A 19,554-nucleotide genomic window follows, 5' to 3' on the forward strand; every position below is an offset into this window, starting at 1 on the left:
ATTCCACAAAATTGTTTGGGTGACCCCAAACTTTTGAACGGTAGTGTATACGTACAGCATGTATATAAAATGGGGTGGAAGGTTTTTGATGTTTATTTACAGGCTTTTATTGGCGGAATCAATCATATCCCGATTACCTGCTTTGTTAGTTGCCTCTTACTAGCCGTTTTGCACAGAAAAGGTAAGGACATGTGTGTTATTGTCTCTCATAGGGATTGCAGATGGGCAAAATTCCCCCAAAATGTGCTGTTTTCCTTAAAGGTCGCAGAAAACACATATGTGGGCATATGTGGAATTTGCATGTCATCCCCGTTTCTGCATGCCTGAATTATCTCTGTGTACTTGGGCTCCTCCAACATTCCAAAACATGTATGTCGGGTAATGGGAGACTAAATTGTCCATACAGTAGGTGTGAGTGTTTGTGTGAATGCTTGTTTGTATATGCAGTAGTGTCCTGTGATATGCTGGCGAACAGTCCAGGGTGTAACCTGCCTTTCACCCCAGTCAGCCGTGACCCCAATGGGGACAAGTGATACAGGAAAAACAAATTACTTAAGAATGGTATGTACTTTAATGTAGTAATTAGTGTTTTTGAATGTCCAAGTAATTCATACCAAATACCTAATGGAGGAGATTCAAATGTGCTTTTAGCAAATTCTGTGTTAAATTAACCCCAGCAAGGATGCTTCTTGTGCATTACGTTACCTCAAATAGCATGAAGTGCCATTTGTCTAATCTTATATTGGCCAAGATTTAGATCTATTTATGTATTAAATGACATGTTGTGAAAACATTAAAACCGCACACTGATGACACAAGTCCTAATCCCCTTGTAAATCACAGTGTATATCCAGAAGCTGCATCGAGTTGTTATTCACAAACACTTATGTCAGCCAATTTTCGCACACTATTCATTTGTCAATGTGCGCTCTCGGTAGGAAAAATTTACGTGTTTCAAACTTACACAGTTGTCCTCAGAGCCGCTGGCTATGAATCGACCACACGGGGAAAACGTGGAAGAGCAGGGATGGCAGCGGTTGACGTGGTTTTCGTAACGGCGCACGCACCTGAAGAAAAATGCATATGGTGAGAAGGTATTTTTAAAAAGTGCTCACACTTTGCTAATGTCTCTGGTGGGATCAAATGTGTACATTTAATGCCTCGTGGAAGTGGGCTAAAAACATCTGCTAAAACGCTAAGTGCTACATAGCAATTCTTTTAATGTTTTACAAACATTTAAATCCGTGGAGAAAGAGAAGAAGTTGAGCATGGCTCAAGTAAAACACAGTAAAGAGGAGGCAGTAGATGACGAATGGCCGCCTCTCGCCACACGCTGAGCTCTTGGGTTTGCATCGCAGCAGCATGAAATGTCTTTACGATGTCACTGACAGCTCGCTGAGCAAAGGTCTCTATATGAGCTGAATAGTTGGCAGATGCAAGGCTTAACAGGATCTGGTGAGAACATGTCTTTGACATTTGTCATCCAAGCAAGCTAAAAGTAGGTCAGGGACATATTTCCTGTTAGAAAGTGTGAGTGAGTCGGGGGAGATAAGGAGAATGAAATACACACTGACACATCTTTTTAAGAGACAAATGCAAAGATTTTGAGGTGTTGAGTTGTTTTTAAAAGTGTGTCAATGAGGTCGACTCAGGCAAGTTCTATCATGTCATTTCATCTGGGGTCACAGTTCCTGTCTCATTCTTGCAAACTTCCCTGGAATGCCTTCAGGCCATCTCTGTTCCAAAACTGGACCAATTGGTGGTTCAATGTCAGCATCTCTATGCTCTGCTTTTTCTCATTCTGACCATTGGAACATTTACTGTAACAGAATTAAGTGACAACGTGGTTTAATTACCTTAGGTTAAAGGTCAAATTCCCACTTAAATAGTAATATTCAACATAAATTAGAAGACAGAGTGTTGCAATCACTATTCCAAGTTCTAAGTTTGGAACATTGACCTGAGTCAGGTTCAATATCCTACAAAACCAACACTCTTGTTTTGATGTCAAGATACAATAATAACAGGAAATTATAGATGTTTTTATTCACCAAAGTCAGCCCTTTTGTGTCAAAAGCATTCATGACGAATAAGACGCTGACCACACATTGGTTAAGAAAAATTACACGATAAATGTCTACATATGTGGAGCATCAAATCCGTTTTGACTAGGGTGTCCAAACCTTTGTCACTAAGTGCTGCATAGGGACATGAATAAAAACACACTTTGAGAATCTTCATCTTCTGTCTATTCAAGAGAATTAAATAATCCAATTTATGTAAAGATATGCTGATAAGTTTAAATATATTTAAAGTTGAACTTTGTGGTATTGGTGGTGAAAAAAATGGGACATCTTAATTCGTAACATTCAACGTTACAACTAGAAATGTCCCGATCAACATTTTTGGCCTCTGATCCCATGCGATTTCGAGTCCCGATCAGATACTTTGACAATAGATAGAAACACAACAACACAAAAAAAGCTTATCTTATTAATTTTACAATTTGCTACATTTTTTGTAACTCAGACAATGTATAAAATGTGGAAGAAAATACTAAGTACGATTTTTTTTTTCTTAAAGTGGCTAGTGCACAACAACTAAAGAACATCAAAAACTATGATTATGCCCTAAAGCCTTCCTGTATCCAGAGACTTACTCCCTGACTTTGTAAACAATAACAAAAACAACATGATTTGGAATATAAAAAGCAAATATAAAATATAAAAAAATACCGATCTTTAATCACTTTAGTATCACTTATGTACTGATATTATACTACGTATCGATAGTATCGACATCTGGGTCGATCTCTCCATTGGAGCTTTAGCGGTTAGCTTCTTGAGTCGTCCTGCTCGGTGCGTGTGTGTGTGTAGCATGCTTCGTCATTCCTTTTCCTCTCGTCCTCCGGTGATAATCTTACTTGGAAAAAAACGTAGTTTATTTCCCGCCAAGGTGGTGAGGATTAGTAACTTAGAGGCGACTTCGCGAACAACGGTTTGTTGCAGTTTGCTCTCAAATTCCAGCCAGTGTTCTGGCAAGATATGCTCCCTCTTGGAATTCACACAACTCATTCATGTGTGTAACAAGAAATCCAGAAATGTAATTGTGTCTCCCTGAGCATGCATGCTTTTTGAAGGAATCTTTCACGTAAGTACAATTTTTAGCCATGTAAACACTGTGACACAGCTGCAGTAAAAATGGGCTGGCCTTGTTAGCTCATCAGCCGATCAGTTAAGAAAGGCAAATATCTGATTCCATGATCAGGATAAGGACAGCTCTAGTTATACATTGCTCTTGTGACATTTTAGATGTTTTTTTATTTTTCTTTAAACCCGCTTTGAAATGTTTGGATGTGGCATGTGTTTAATAAAAACATTAGATGCTTGTAACAAATGGCCCCTGGGCTGGACTTGGACATCTATTAAATGACTCATTGACTCATTGACTTATAGGTTAGATGACATTTACGATTTACTGTATTCATGGCTCTACAACACAGAAAAAACACACGCTACGAATGTGTATGCCAACCAGTTGCACACATTTGTATTTACTCAAAAACATTATTTTCCAAGTAAAGACATACACCTACTATGTGTTAAAGCAGTTCACAAAACACTAAGGCTGTCAAATCGATTTAACTCATGCGATTAATCACAGAACATTATTTCATTAATCATGTGTAAACACAGACTACTCATGCAATTTATTTTAAGTGAACCTTTAACTTAACGTTCCCTGAAAGGCGGAATAGGTTGTTATGCGGTTAGTGATCAGGTAAATGCATATGTCACTGCAAAGATGAGTGTTAAGACTCCAACTGGTAAACCTGCTGGGATATTTTGCATCAAAATACAACACGACTTGACTTTCGATAAAAGTTTTTGTAGGGGTGTACCGATCTGATATTGATATTGGATATTAGCCTATCTGCACCGCTATCAGACAAACAAACTAAGTATAGGATTATATCGGCTCGCATGTAAAATGTGTGATGAATCTCCGATAAAAGTAGTCCTGTTGCAAGTCTATTTGCGCAATGCTGCACAGCCAGTTACCATCCAAATGTCCTCCAATAAGCAGAAAAGGTTGGCATTTTCTTGTATATTAGTCACGTCATTTACAAAAGGTAATCGTGGAAGGCTGTCGGCAGTGATGGGTAGTAACAAGCTACATGTAGTTAAGCTACGTAGCTTAACTACATTTTCCAGTAGCTTGGTGGCAGCTTAGCTACTTTTTAAACAAGTAACTTTTCCTGTAGCTTGGCTACTTTTAGACCCATGTAGCTATGTAGCTTACATCAAAGCTACAAGCTACAAAGAGAGAAAATGGACTGCGAATCCAGGCCAAAAAAAAAATATGGAGAAACCTGGATTATTGAGAACATACAGTACATACATACGGAGAAAAGTCATAATGATTGGTTGGTGTTCGTATGATGAGTCACAATTGGCTAAGGTTAGGGCGAAACATTACGGACTGGCCAATCAGAGGCAAAATAAGGCAGGTCATCGAAACCAGGAAACAAAATCATAGCAGTAACGCACTCATGTCACATGACGACGGAGGCAGAGGGACGCTCCAAGCTGACCACTCGGAAAAAAAAAATACATACTTGAAATTTGCAGAAGGATTCTCTCCCGCAGACTAATGAATATGAGGAGCAGGAAAACCACAACAATGTGTGTCCCTGGCCATGTTCACACAAATGCATGCGTTTATAGAGAAAACAATGCCCAAAACTTTAGTTTTTAGCTGTTTAAATCATAACTTATCTCTTCATCTAAGATGTCTAACAAACATTTAGGAACACACATTAAGATTAATTGAGTTCATAACCATTACCAACTGTTTCCAAACAACACACGTCAGTTTTTTTTGTCAAGATATAGATAGATGCTGTTTTTTTTTACTGTTGGCAAAGGAAATGAATAACATTGTAGGGGTAGGCCAAAGAAAATGCAAACTAAACACATACAGTGGGGTGAGGGGACCCCTAGAGGTAGTTGTAGGGTGTCCCCAGCTAAATGACAGATAGTTAATAGTAATGGACCCTTATTGGGTCCATTTGTACACTCTGTTACATTAACATTGATATTATACATGTGGGCCTATAGATAAAATTCTGTTAAATCTTGCTTTGATGTAGCAAGCTACTTTTGCCGTGTAGCTTGCCACAATTTTCCGAGGATAGCTTTCCCTGTAGCTTAGCTACATTTAATCGAGTGTAACTTGTAGCTCAGCTTACTACATTTTTCAAGTAGCTTGCCCATCACTAGCTGTCGGCTACTAGGAGCTAGCAACTACACAACAGCTAAGCACAAAATAGCTCACACGCTAGACATATGTAATAAATGTCTATAAGTAAACAATATTACAAATATCTAAAAGACCACATTTGTCAAGATAAACAAGTATCTAATATTTACAATTGCAAATTACTTACATAGACAAAGTTACAAGGGCAGAGGCGTACAAAAAATGTGTCCACATCATTTAACTTACTGCGTCGCTTAACTTAATGAATAACTGTGGCTATTAGATGTCACCAAAAAACAGTCAACACGTTACTTCAATTTAATGACAGCATAAGTCAATTCCACACGGTTAATGATAATAGTTCAGTGTTTTTCATTTCCACCATTGTTCTCTGACTAATTTTACTTGATCGAACCTTTTCTAACATTCTACACTAAAAAATAATAAAAGTTTGTAAAAGTCCTGCTGATATCGTATCGAATCAATATCGATATCTGCCAGTATTCAAGGTTCCAATACAGGTATTGTAACGGAAGTGAAAACATTGTATCAGGACACTCCTAACTATTAGCAAGTTTTGATCAAGTGAATAACGTGTATTAAAGTAAAAAATAACAAAAATGTTCCTGTATGACATTCTGACAGTAAAATTCCATCCATCCATCCATCCATTTTGTACCGCTTGTCCCTTTCGGGGGGTGCTGGAGCCTATCTCAGCTGCATTCGGGCGGAAGGCGGGGTACACCCTGGACAAGTCGCCACCTCATCACAGGGCCAACACAGATAGACAGACAACATTCACACTCACATACACACACTAGGGCCAATTTAGTGTTGCCAATCAGCCTATCCCACGGTGCATGTTTTTGGAGGTGGGAGGAAGCCGGAGTACCCGGAGGGAACCCACGCAGTCACGAGGAGAACATGCAAGAAAGATCCCGAGCGCAGGATCGAACCCAGGACCTTCGTATTGTGAGGCAGACGCACTAACCCCTGTTTCACTGTGCTGCCAGAAAAATTAAATGTGTGGCTTTTTAAAAAAAGTTAATAGAAATTATGCAAGCGAGTAAAAATTCAAAAAAGTCATTAATTGTGATTAATCAAAATTCAAAAGTGTAATTAATCTGATTTTTTTTTTAAATAATTGTTTGACAAAAAAAATCGTAAGATTATATTTTTTTCTTTTTGTGAGTGTACAAACATGCTATAAGTATTCACTAAATAGATCAAAGTAGCTGAAGAGATGGATTTCTAATTAAAAACATATTTCTAATATGTTTTCACTGCAAGCATGGTAACCAATCAGACCCTTAAAAGAGACCACACTTTTAAAGCAGAGTGGGTCCAGCTTAGTTATAACCTATGCCTTGACAAAGCTGCAAAACGGCCTAACAAAAAAATCCGCACTTGAAGGGTCTCCCTCGGAACATTAAGTAGCACCATCCACTAATATGTGCTGGCATGAGGTCAAGTTCGACAAGCGAAAGGTATTTCCCAGCATTGAGACCCAGTTACCTTCAAATAGAGAAAACAGACGTTTACAGATGAAACTGGGAATTACAGTAACATATTATATCTGTGACAACATGTCAAGTAATCGGCAGCTAGTAAAAGCTGATCAGATTGGAAAAACAGGAGTGCAGCGGCACTATTGGGAGTAAAGTTTTAAATCTGAATCATTCTTCAGACTTTGACCTCAGTGAATTGCTTTTCCACTTGGTAAGACAACAAGACTAACATTTGCTCTTCACATGTTATGTGTAAAATATGAGTGACCTCTTATTGATATTGGAGCATATGATAGATGAAAAAATGAGTCTGCAAAATGACAAGAAGTGCTGAAAAGTGCTGACACAACCTGCCATCGCAACACCGACAATAGACAGTTGGCGCAAAAACACTCAGTTTTTCTGGGTCAGAATATGGATCAAATGTTTTGACTAAAGGAAGAGATACTTGGCTTGAAGTCCCCCTACACGTGCATGCACGCACATATACACACACACTCTGGTGCTGTGTGAGTGATGACTGTGCGGTATTTGAGTGATGACTAGCAGACGGCACTTGAGGGTCTGATCCTCATGAGTGGCGGCCCTGAGGATTCTGGCATCCACCTGAGTATTCAGTGTCAAGTATTAAGGTACGTGGCAGGCTGCTGTAAGTATATTGTTGCAGTTTAATCATGCAAACATGCCAGGCCCCCAAAAGCTGAATGGAACTAACCTTTCTATTGGATAATTATAGCAGCAACATATTGTTGAACTGATAGACTGAGTAGCTTTTCAATCATTCCCCCATCAAAAAAAACTAAACATGTCAAAAACAACTTAGGAGATTGCTGAATTGCCTCCAAAATTGGGTTAAGAAGTGTCAAATGAATTATTCAATAGTGGTAGACCATCATTTTGTGGGAAGATAAGTGGTTGGAAAACCATCTTGAGAGCTTATTTCAGTGCTCGGTGAGATCAGATGGTAGAAAATCAACAGCTAAGTTTAATAGAAGAGAGTAAGAGCATAATGCGAAGAGAACTCAAGGGAATCGAGGCAAAACAGCCATGTAGCCTTAACAAAACAGCTTATCGCTGAAACAAATTGGGGGAGAAAGGGTTCAGTTGGCTAGGAAGGGTAGACATTGGACTCTGGAGCAATGGAAAAGTGTCATGTGGTCAATTTGTACCCTTTTCCAGACTCATAGTGGGTACATAAGGGAACAAAGAATCCAATGAAGTAATGCAGTATTCATATCCATAGTGCCTACCGCAGGGTTATTGAACTAAATTGTTCCAGTGGCCACATTTCCAGAAAACTAAGGACCGGGTGGCCGGACATCTCCCTTCACTATTATTCTTATTTTGAGAACCATCATTCTCCATAGTGGACATTTATTGGTCTATTCCTTTTGTCAGACTTTCGCATTAAAACAATAAATAAACAAATTGCCAGTTTCTTTCTGCCACAATACCCACTAGGGATTGAAATCATCTGGCTTACAAAATCAGTATACTAGAAACTGCACAAAATAGTTTTAAATTGTATTTAATTTGTTGAAACAATGTTACATTCTTTCCCATGTAGTAAACTGAACTCTGGGGACGGTGCGGTGTCTTTCCCAGGCCAAATTTGGCCCTCAAGATGACAGTTGATTAACCCTGGCCTGCAGTACAAAATTGTGAAAGTTTTCTGAACTGGGTGAGTTTAAAGTTGGTCAATCAATAAAAGGTCAGCTGACTACCAGTATATACTGAAGGAGAGTGTGCCATACATGTGTCTCAGTCAAGTTAAAAAGTGACAAGAAACTCTGGAAGTAACAGAGGAAATAAAATTAAGATTTGAGTTTCGCCACATGGAATTGAGAGTGTGATATTTGCAAATGTTCCGTACGTTGGTTTTCTCCTCAAAGCTTTTTGGTTTAATACAAAACAAAATATAATTACTGAAAATTGGAGATACTCACAAGGTATACTAAATCTATACTTCTGGAGTATAGAAGCTGTGCACTGACTACTTCAAAGTGATTGTATGTCTTCTCACTTTTGTGGGATGCTGTTATTTGGACAATAATAGCTGTGTGTTGAAACATTCTTGTGCAATGCTCTGAGGCTGCCTGAGAATTGCTGGAACTGTGAAACTGTGGGTCATTGATGGAAACATACATTTCAACATGTTCTGTGACATAGAAATGATAGAAATTGGGGAGCAGGACAATTTTACAATATAATCGGGAATGCAAAAACTAGAACTGTCTTCGACTAAGGATTTTCAAAGTCGAATCTGATTTTGTTAGATTTTGCCCTTAGTCGACGATCAATTAATCCATAACGTTTTTTAAGAGATATACACAGATGATGATATGTAGTAATGTATACTGACTGGTCACTAGGTGTCAGTAATGTCACAATGAATGTCCATCCATCCATTTTCTACCGCTTGTCCCTTTCGGGGTCGCGGGATGTGCTGGAGCCTGTCTCAGCTGCATTCGGGCGGAAGGCGGGGTACACCCTGGACAAGTCGCCACCTCATCGCAGGGCCAACACAGACAGACAGACAACAATCACATTCACACACTAGGGCCAATTTAGTGTTGCAAAGCTAATGGAACGAAATGTCGTTCTTATCTGTACTGTAATGTTTAAATTTGAATGACAAAGGAAGTCTAAGTCTAAGTCTCTAGCAAATATATGTGAATATTCCAAGGTAATATAATATATTTCTAAAATGAATATAGTCCTTCATTAAAGTGGATAATACAAATATCTTGTTTGCGAATTTTTCCAACTGAAAAAAAGACTAAACCACTGTTTGGGAAGTTCTGGGCTAGACATCAAAGTTGACTAAATATATGAAGTAAAAGTCGTGACAAAGTATACGCATGCGAAGCAGTGGAAGGATCATTACCTTTGACAAAGGAGCACTACACCTCCGGAGAGAGGTGTTGCGTCCGGCACACGGCGTGTCCAATTTCTAGCGCGGGGATTCGGTCAGTGAGAAGCCCGCGATGGCATGGCCAGCTTTCTCTATGACAGCAGAGCATCCCGACAAGCCTACATCACATCTCGTATGTAAAAAAAAATTTTTTGTAAAATATTATTGTGTGCAGCATACATTCTATATATTTACAGATGTGGGAGACAAAAAAACAGCCAGTTGTTTACGTGACGTCACACCAGGAAACAGCGACCAGAAGCAGAGACCGGAAGCAGTGGTGGCTTTCTTTTGACAGCCAAAATTGTAAGCATATATGAATTATCTTTTACTCTCTAAAAACAATTTGTCTGTACACAACACTTTAATTGATATTTTAAAAAGATATGATGAACGCAATCAGTCTATCCTCCCAACACACATGCTGTACAGTTGGGCCCTCAGCAGATATCTACCTCGCTTTCTTCCGAAGGAAGGGTGGATGGGAGGTTTTATATCATACGATTCGATTGGAAGGTTGACAGTTGAATCATACTGCTTAGGATCGAATCTTCGACTATTTGAAGACAGCCCTGTAAAAAACGTCTCCAAGATGACAAGTGCCTTGCTGAGGAAGTGGCCAATAATGTCTCCAAACTAGAGATTGACCGATATGTTTTTTTCAGGGTCGATACCGATACAGAGACCGATTATTATCAGTCAAGGAGGCCAATATCCGATATTTTGAGGCGATATTAATTTGCATTAAAAGTTAAATAAACATGAATAGTATACGTCAGTAAAAAGGTGAACAAGGCTTCAGGTTGTTTTTTTATATTTATATTTTATAGGAAACGTCATACCAGTACAGTACATACAGTAATGTTTAATGTGGCGTTGTGGTTAATTTAGCACTAAACAACATTAGGGCATTTCACAAACAGCTCTATTATGTGTGTCTAAGAGGAGTATCAACATTTGCATTTCAAAATACTGTATGGCAAATCTCCTGGGAAAATTGGTGAAAATATGTGATTTCGCTACATCACAATAACTCACCATCTACTCAATTTTGTACAAACCCCAAAACCAGTGAAGTTGGCACGTTGGGTAAATCGTGAATAAAAACAGAATACAATTGATTTGCAAATCCTTTTCAACCTATATTCAATTGAATACACTGCAAAGACAAGATACTTTACGTTCAAACTGGACAACTTTGTTATTTTTTGCCAATATTAGCTCATTTGGAATTTGATGCCTGCAACATGTTTCAAAAAAGCTGGCACAGGTGGCAAAAAAGACTGAGAAAGTTGAGGAATGCTCATCAAACACTTATTTGGAACATTCCACAGGTGAACAGGCTAATTGGGAACAGATGGGTGCCATGATTGTGTATAAAAGCAGCTTCCATGAAATGCTCAGTCATTCACAAACAAGGATGGGGCGAGGGTCACCACTTTGTGAACAAATGTGTGAGCAAATTGTCCAACAGTTTAAGTTTTCTTTTGTATTTTTGAGCATTGAAGAGAATTTTGACAAATAATGGTTGTGTGTTGACTTATTTGCAGGAAAATAAATGAATACTGCTATACAAACTGTACACTGGCTACTTTAACGTTCATCCAAGTTTAATTGTACCAGTATATTTTAGTTGCTTGAACATAAGGGGTGTACTTACTAAAAGTAAAATGTATATGCACGGGTCACTGTAGCTCTTTGATCTTTATCCATGAGAGTTCAACACTTGGAACATAAAATTAACAAGAACTAAAAAATGTTTTTAAAAAAAAGTGGCTCCATGTGCTTAATCTAAGTGGGATTTTATCTGCTGAGAGAAGCATGATGACAGCTCCCAAAACCAGAAGTTTGAAAGCTGGCCCAAATATTTATCACATAGCTTTAAGGTTTTAGCTAAATTTGGGAAGAGGATTTAAACAAAGAGGCTGTTTCAGACATGAAGGAATGAATTACTAAGGAATTCCTTCAACTGAGCCAAAGAGAATATTTGGATTCTTCCTCTTGTATTAATTTATCTACACATAAAAGATGAAGAAAAACAATTCTTGCTACATACAGCGCCTTTACACAAGATATAATTTCATGAGGAAACTTTTAAAAGTGGATATTTGTTTTAATATTTGAACGAGGTAAACATAAAATGTGTTTGGTTGGTTTTTTGATATGGTTAGCATTTACAGCTTTGAACTTGTTTAACAAAAACCTTTCAGCCAATAAAAGCCCTGATGTGAGTTCAAATGTCATGTTTGAACACAAAGTGTAAAGAAAATAATGTTTCATGAGCAAGGCATCATAGTAAATGTGTCTTGACCCCTGCCAAGGCTGTGCCACTCACTTTACGTTGTAAACTGTGTACATGAGGCTTCTTCCTACAGTATAGTACTAACAGCATACAGTATAAACCTCTGAAAGCAACATCTAACATTGAGAGACATACATTTCAGAATTTAACAAATTCTTTGGCTTTTTGTGCCTTTTTTTTTTTTTTAAATCAATGCTCATTGCAAAAGGCAGACAGGTAAGATGCAGAATGTGAATAAAGAAGAATATACAGTACATTGAGTGGTACATGAAACGGTGTTATAAAGGAGTATGGGCCTAAATAAACCCAAATAACAAGTGGTAAATAGCGTGACATGACATCATATGCATCAACGGTCTAACCTGTGCTGTTTTGTTATGTTGTAGAATATGCAGCACACACTACCTTTTCTCTGAGCGATATACTGTAAAATAACCACTACCTTTTCTCTGAGCGATATACTGTAAAATAACCAATTTTTTTAGCACCCAAAAGGTGCACTCAGTACTTTTACGCACACTGAAATGTTTTGACCGAGTATTTTTTTAAATTAAATAACTAAAATTACTAGACACGCTGTTAGAAAATCCACTATTTTGCAAGTTTTGTGTTTGTTATGCTTCATTGATAGTGTTTTAGTCTTAGTATTATATCTGTTTTAATGGCTAAGCTTTTATTGTTTTAATTATTATTAATATTCATTATTTATGGCGGGTGTTGTGTCCTACTTTGTTCAGTCCTTGAACGCAAGGTAAAAACACTTTTGTCTTTTTTCCTGCAAGTACAGAACGATTACTCTGAAAGACAGTAAATAGGTCCAATGTGCACAATTGAATAGCTTAGTTGCTCAAACAGTAGTGTTTACCATATTTTTTGGACTATAATGCACACTTAAAATCCTTTCATTTTCTCAAAAATGGACAGTGCGCCTTACAACCTGGTGCGTCTTGTCTTGTATAAGTACTAATTGTGATTGTGCTCCATGACCTCGGACCAATTTTATATGGTACATGGTGTAATGATAAGTGTAGCAGTCACAGATAAGAGATACGTGTGGACTGTAATAAATTACGCTAGGAAGTACAGGTAATCAAGCAAGACCAAAACTTTCATTGAGAATATAGAATATTATACACAGCACTCAAAAATCTGTAAAAATGTTTTAGTATGACTTTAGTAAGCCACAAAGCCGCACCGCTAGATGGATTGTCGGAGCATTACGGCTACCATAGTCAGACGTACTGTGCTTCAACATTCGGGTATTATTATGGTGTGTGCTTAGCTGGTATTCCGAAATGTGACTTTTTCCCAGAAGTGAAAACCAGTGGTGGTCAACGAAGGTAAGATGGCTGTTGTACAGCCAGCAGTGCACGAACTATGGGTGTACAAAAGTAGTGTGCTTTTATAGATGTCAACATTGTGTATGTGCTGAAAGTTTAATTTAATGATTACTGCCCATGTTAAAATCAAAACTCTTTTATGTTTTGCTCGCATTTACTTTCTTTTATTTAGACTTGCCGAATTGGTGCTTTTCGAAACACTCGTAGCAAACATGTGTTTAAGAAATACAAATACTATCAAGATAATACTTAAATGGGAAATAATAAATGTTAAAAGTATATCAAACAAACCTTTAACGAAGTGATTGCTGCAAACTCATTCATTCTTCGACACTGCGCTCTTGGACTGGAGTGTGAGTTGCTTTTCTCTTTGTTTTGTAAAATCTTGCACTTTTCCATCCTTTTTAATTACCTCTGGAGGAACTCTGAAAAAATGTTTATCCTTTTCGCGATTTGAACAATTCGTAGAGCTGAAAACAACACTAGCACAGGGCATTTTTTCTTTAAGAAAGGCTAAATGGCACCTACTATACATTGAAAACAGAGCTAGCTTAACCACCACGCACACGTATTCATTGGGTGGGACGTGAGCCAGACTTGACGTCGGTAACATCCCATCAATAAGAACCCCATAATTGCACCTATTAGGAGACCTATTGTCTGGAATTTTGTTTCGACCTGTTATGCAAAACCAACCTTTCTTATCTCGTGTTAACTACGGATGTGTATTTGGGATCTGCATAAGTCTCGAAAATGTGCACGCGTCCGCCATTGTAGCCCGTGCCGTCGTCAATCAGCTCCTTTTTCTCTATCCTCTTGTTGTGGGACATTCATCCTGTGCTGTTGCTATTTTGTAATATAAATTAGCGTATAGTTTACTTAATCAAGACCGCCCACCAAACGGCGCATCCTGAAGACAGTCTGAAAGCGGCTTGAAGATAGTCTGTAAAACTGTTGACCAAGGAACCACCATTGCATGTTATGTAGACCACAAGGAAGTGTTTTAAATGTAGAAAAAAAAAATCATAATAAGAACCCTTTCATGCGCCTTATGGTGCGTCATGTGTATGTAAATAGGCCCAAATAGACCCGTTCATCAACAGTGTGCCTTGTAATCTGGAGTGCCTTGTGGTCAGAAAAATACGGTAAATAAGTTTATATTTGTGTATGTTTTTTTTTAATGGAGAAAAACAATGTCTCTTGTTTTCATGTTAGCATTTAAACTAGTGAGATGGCGCCAATCAGTCCGTGAGTTTATCAAAGTGCAGTTATCGATCTCAATTTTTTGATTATTTTAATTTAAAACAGCAATACAAACCGTCGGGAGTTTTACCGCGGTTGGCATTATTATCGTTTATCGTTACATCCCAATGTGACCTTGGAGCAAAATTTACAACACAACACATCCGCTACATTATCTAGACAACATGGACATCTTTTAAATGTAGATTAAAACCTCCATAAGTCCCTTTTAAGCATGAATGTTATGTTGAATGTTACTTTTAACATTGAATGTAGTTAAAAAGTTATGATTGGGACAATCTTAACCCTGCAACTGATCCATTATTTCCTATGGAAAAAGTCTGATCTTCCACCAAAGAAGTGCTACTATAATAGGCAGAAAAAACTACATCTGTATTCAGACTTAATTACGCCTCGTCATATGTATACGTATAACATATACAGGTGAAACTCATAAAATTAGAATATAATGCAAAGGTTTGTTTATTCCAGCAATTGGGCTTACAAGGTGAAATGATAATACTGTATTTTTTTTTTTTGATGAATATGGCTTACAGTTTATAAAAACCTCAAACTGAAAATTTCATAAAATGTGGGTTTTTCAAAAAATCCTAAACCATGATCATCAAAATTATAACAAATAAAGGCTTGAAATATCTCACTTTGCATGTAAAAATCACATAGTAGTTTCATATTTGAAGTTGAATTGCTGTCATGAATGTACATTTGTACTCAACCTTTCCGTCACTACTAGTCACGCATCATCAAGTATGTTGTATGTCAGTATATGGACATGAACGAGAACTATGTTGACTTATTTTAGTGTAAAGCCAGTAAATACTTAAACATTTATTTCATACTGTATGGGCTTTTACTGTGTTGGCTGGACAATGTCAACTGTTGAACAGACAACAATATATTTGCACTAACCGAAGTGTGCGAAGGTCCCACATCTTCACGCCATCTGTGACTGCACTGGTGAGGAAGAGGTTGTATGATTCGGGTGCCTGTGTGCTGAACATTGAGCCCTGTAAAATACACACAAATGAACGAAAAAAACGCCTCGTCAGGATACGAATAACTGGAGTAGTATAAGACTAAGCTTCTTAGCATATCCACTGCTGGAAAATATTTCTGCAATATAGCCTGTGTAAGCAAACAACTTCCAAATACTTCATTCCACTTCGCACAACAGTGTGTGGAGAGGTACAAAATTAAAGCCAATGGTAGTGAAGCAGGAATGTGAAATTGTCTTTTTTCAAAAATGTGTTTTCCATCAGTTCTCTACCACAGCGAGATAGCACTTTCTTCTAAATATACAGTTTCCACAGCACCTATTCCATGTGACTTCCCTGCTACCTTATCAGATGATGCATAAAAGTGTATAAGAAATCTCGAGTGAGAGTGAGACGGCGTGGTTTTTGTTTGGATTTCCATCAGGAGTGTGAGAACGGGAGTCCGACAGGGCATTTCCAGTTTAGTTTTCCGAGAAGTCTTCCACCCTTCTGCTCTGATGAGTTCCAGGTGAATTTTTACAGAGGAGGCGATGGAAATGTTTTTTCGCAGGCTCAAGTTCTTCACAGTCGGCCCGCTTTGAGACGAAAAAGCGAGTCTCAGGAAGCATGACATTATATTCGCAGTGTCCGAGCTGGGGCTATCACTGCTGTCCCCTCTGGTATTAACACCCTCCAAAACCCCACAAACCCTTGGGCATGCATTGACGCAATAGCTCAGCTGAAACAACACAGTCTACAATGATGGCCCATACAATAGGAGAAGAGGCATGTGCGAGAAGTCAGCTGTGTGATTCACTCTTGAATGGGTACATGCATGGGTTTATCCAACTAATCCGAACTATCGAAGCAAGGGAAGTCAAAAGCGTGACGGTCACTGGGTACACAACTTTACACAAATATGAAATATTTGGTCAAGTTCTCTAGAATGATGAGTATAACCATCCAAACCCAAAAGCGACTAATAAGCTTGCTTCATTGTGTGTGAATCTTCAACTGACATGGCCAATTCAGCTCATTGCTGACACCGATATTGATGGGTGATGCAGAATTCTTCTTCAGAGCACTCTAACTTGTTAGACAACAGAAAATTGGGCCTACGTGAGTCCAAGACAGTGATGTGGGAGTGCAAAAAAACCCTGATTGCATCATGGAACAGAATTAGTCCAAGGCAATCATTTTGCGTATAATCTCACCCCCACCATCTCATATGGCATTTTTAATCCCAATACACCAGGGGTTCAAATACACAGCGAGACAATGACCGTAAATTTGAAGCCACCGACTGCTTCATTCACACCACAAGCTAACACATTTACTCCATCACAGATGTGCTCCTTATGTAACCCTCCTCGCACTCATAGATGTCTTATGCAACACCAGAAAATCTGCCAAATAGCCGATCCTTCACTAGAAAGATGAAGCTCGTGTTAGTCACTATTGCCAAAAATCCCATTTTGGTTTGCTTTGTCTCTTTCCAATCACAAAGCTTAACCTATACATATACTTTTACTATACACTACTGTTCAAAAGTTTGGGGTCACCCAAACAATTTTGTGGAATAGCCTTCATTTCTAAGAACAAGAATAGACTGTCGAGTTTCAGATGAAAGTTCTCTTTTTCTGGCCATTTTGAGCGTTTAATTGACCCCACAAATGTGACGCTCCAGAAACTCAATCTGCTCAAAGGAAGGTCAGTTTTGTAGCTTCTGTAACGAGCTAAACTGTTTTCAGATGTGTGAACATGATTGCACAAGGGTTTTCTAATCATCAGTTAGCCTTCTGAGCCAATGAGCAAACGCATTGTACCATTAGAACACTGGAGTGATAGTTGCTGGAAATGGGCCTCTATACACCTATGTAGATATTGCACCAAAAACCAGACATTTGCAGCTAGAATAGTCATTTACCACATTAGCAATATATAGAGTGTATTTCTTTAAAGTTAAGACTAGTTTAAAGTTATCTTCATTGAAAAGTACAGTGCTTTTCCTTAAAAAATATGGACATTTCAATGTGACCCCAAACTTTTGAACGGTAGTGTATATTTTAGATAAACTACTACAGCACTAAATGTTCTGAATGACCGTATGGAGACATGCTGTTTGGTAATTTAAATTGTTGTTAAATATAATATAAATCAGATAGATGATGTGTCATTATAGAAAGAATGCTAAATGAAATGTACATGATTGAAAACATATGAATGTAGTCATATGATCAGTACAAGTTAGATCAGCCATGGGAAAATTACGGCCCGTATTGTGTGGCCCATTTTCCTTTGTTGACTTTTTAGTTCTGCTCAACTTTTCAAAATTATTTCAGTAAGCCCCTTCAACAGCTGTCACTGGGGGCATGTTTTGCAATTACGATATATATATTTGAAACAATCATTAGACTTGATTGCACAAATGCTTCAAAAAGCTTTGCGCTTTCCAGTGATATGTGTGTCATTATAGTAACCAGAGAGGTTTTGATACAAAGCAAAGTGGGGGTTTGTTTGCAAAGAAGCGTGAGCCTGTGTGACGTCAACATTTTGGAACTTAATTTGCTTGAAGAAGTGTATGTAACATGTCAATTAATAATGCCTTTTATGAAATTTTACCGCAAATTTTGCTTTCTAACATGTAAAATCGTCTTGTTCTTGGTTACAAGCAATGCAGCTAATGGGAGCGATCTATTCTACCTCTAAATCACAAAAAAATGCATTCAAAAACCGTCAACAATACTTCATTTACATTCCGTAACGTGTAACCAGGCTGTAGCAACATTGTTGTTGTAAGAGCGAACACTGAAAAACTATTTTTCTAGCGTAGGAACACAGGGGCGTCCTACGGAATTAGCTTTTAAAGCTAGTTACGAAAAGAGATAAGCTAACATGTTTGAGTTTGTAATGGACAACACAATGCGGTAAGACACCAATCTGTACTGACTGAAAAACATGAACAATCATATTACAGTGTCTGTAAAGTATTTGTCCACATTTCATGTTTTGTTTGTACACAGCTAACCAGACAGCGTATGCACTGTAGTTGTAATAACACGCATGATGTTCTGCGTGTATCATGATGATCAATAATCCCTCGATCGACATTTGTCTGTTTGGTCCAGCTGACCAGGGACGTTTTGTCTGATGTTTTTGGGTAAGCATGCCATTTATGTCAAAATAGCATGGCTTCAAATTCCACATGTCGCAGCTTCGACTGATTTTCACCTCACGCTCTCTCTGCTTTTGTCTGCTCCAACGTCTCACTCTTGCTTCGTGCTGGCTTCTAAAAGCAGTAGTTTTAGCTTAAAAAGATAACATTGTGAATCCTCATTGGTTCTAAAATAGTCGTATATGTGTTGTTTGTTATCGTGTCTGCCATTATAAGAAGACACACACGCCTTGTTTACGAAAGTAGGACACACGTTGTTGCTAGAAGTTGGAAGTGCGCTGCTTTGGAAACGGAAATATGACATATTGCCATATGTTCCGGAAAGAAATCTGCGTTCAAAGAACTCCGGCTTATTAGTGATTCCCAGAGCTCAAAAAAAGTCAGCGGGCTATAGAGCGTTTTCTATTCGGGCTCCAGTACTATGGAATGCCCTCCCGGTAACAGTTAGAGATGCTACCTCAGTAGAAGCATTTAAGTCCCATCTTAAAACTCATTTGTATACTTTAGCCTTTAAATAGACCCCCTTTTTAGACTAGTTGATCTGCCGTTTCTTTTTTAAAGTCCTCTGCCCCCCTCACTCTTGTGGAGGAGGGGGGGACACACAGGTCCGGTGGCCATGGATGAAGTGCGGCTGTCCTGAGTCGGGACCCGGGGTGGACCGCTCACCTGTGCATCGGTTGGGGACATCTCTGCGCTGCTGACCCGTCTCCGCTCGGGATGGTTTCCTGCTGGCCCCACTATGGACTGGATTCTCACTATTATGTTAAATCCACTATGGACTGGACTTTCACAATACTATGTCAGACCCACTCCACA

General features: G+C 38.4%; 1 protein-coding gene across 1 annotated transcript in view; it reads right to left on the minus strand.

Annotated features, from left to right (window-relative positions):
- wdr27 (WD repeat domain 27) overlaps window positions 1–19,554 on the minus strand; it is an 86,615-nt gene that overhangs the window by 30,828 nt on the left and 36,233 nt on the right. The window contains exons 21-22 of the mRNA XM_062058354.1: window positions 15,499–15,596; window positions 965–1,067 (exon numbers count right to left, since the gene is read on the minus strand). Of these exons, the coding sequence (XP_061914338.1) occupies window positions 965–1,067; window positions 15,499–15,596 (201 nt within the window). The remainder of the gene's footprint in view (window positions 1–964; window positions 1,068–15,498; window positions 15,597–19,554) is intronic.

The sequence above is a fragment of the Entelurus aequoreus genome, linkage group LG09 (genome assembly GCF_033978785.1).
Source record: "Entelurus aequoreus isolate RoL-2023_Sb linkage group LG09, RoL_Eaeq_v1.1, whole genome shotgun sequence".
NCBI classification, from domain to species: domain Eukaryota; kingdom Metazoa; phylum Chordata; class Actinopteri; order Syngnathiformes; family Syngnathidae; genus Entelurus; species Entelurus aequoreus.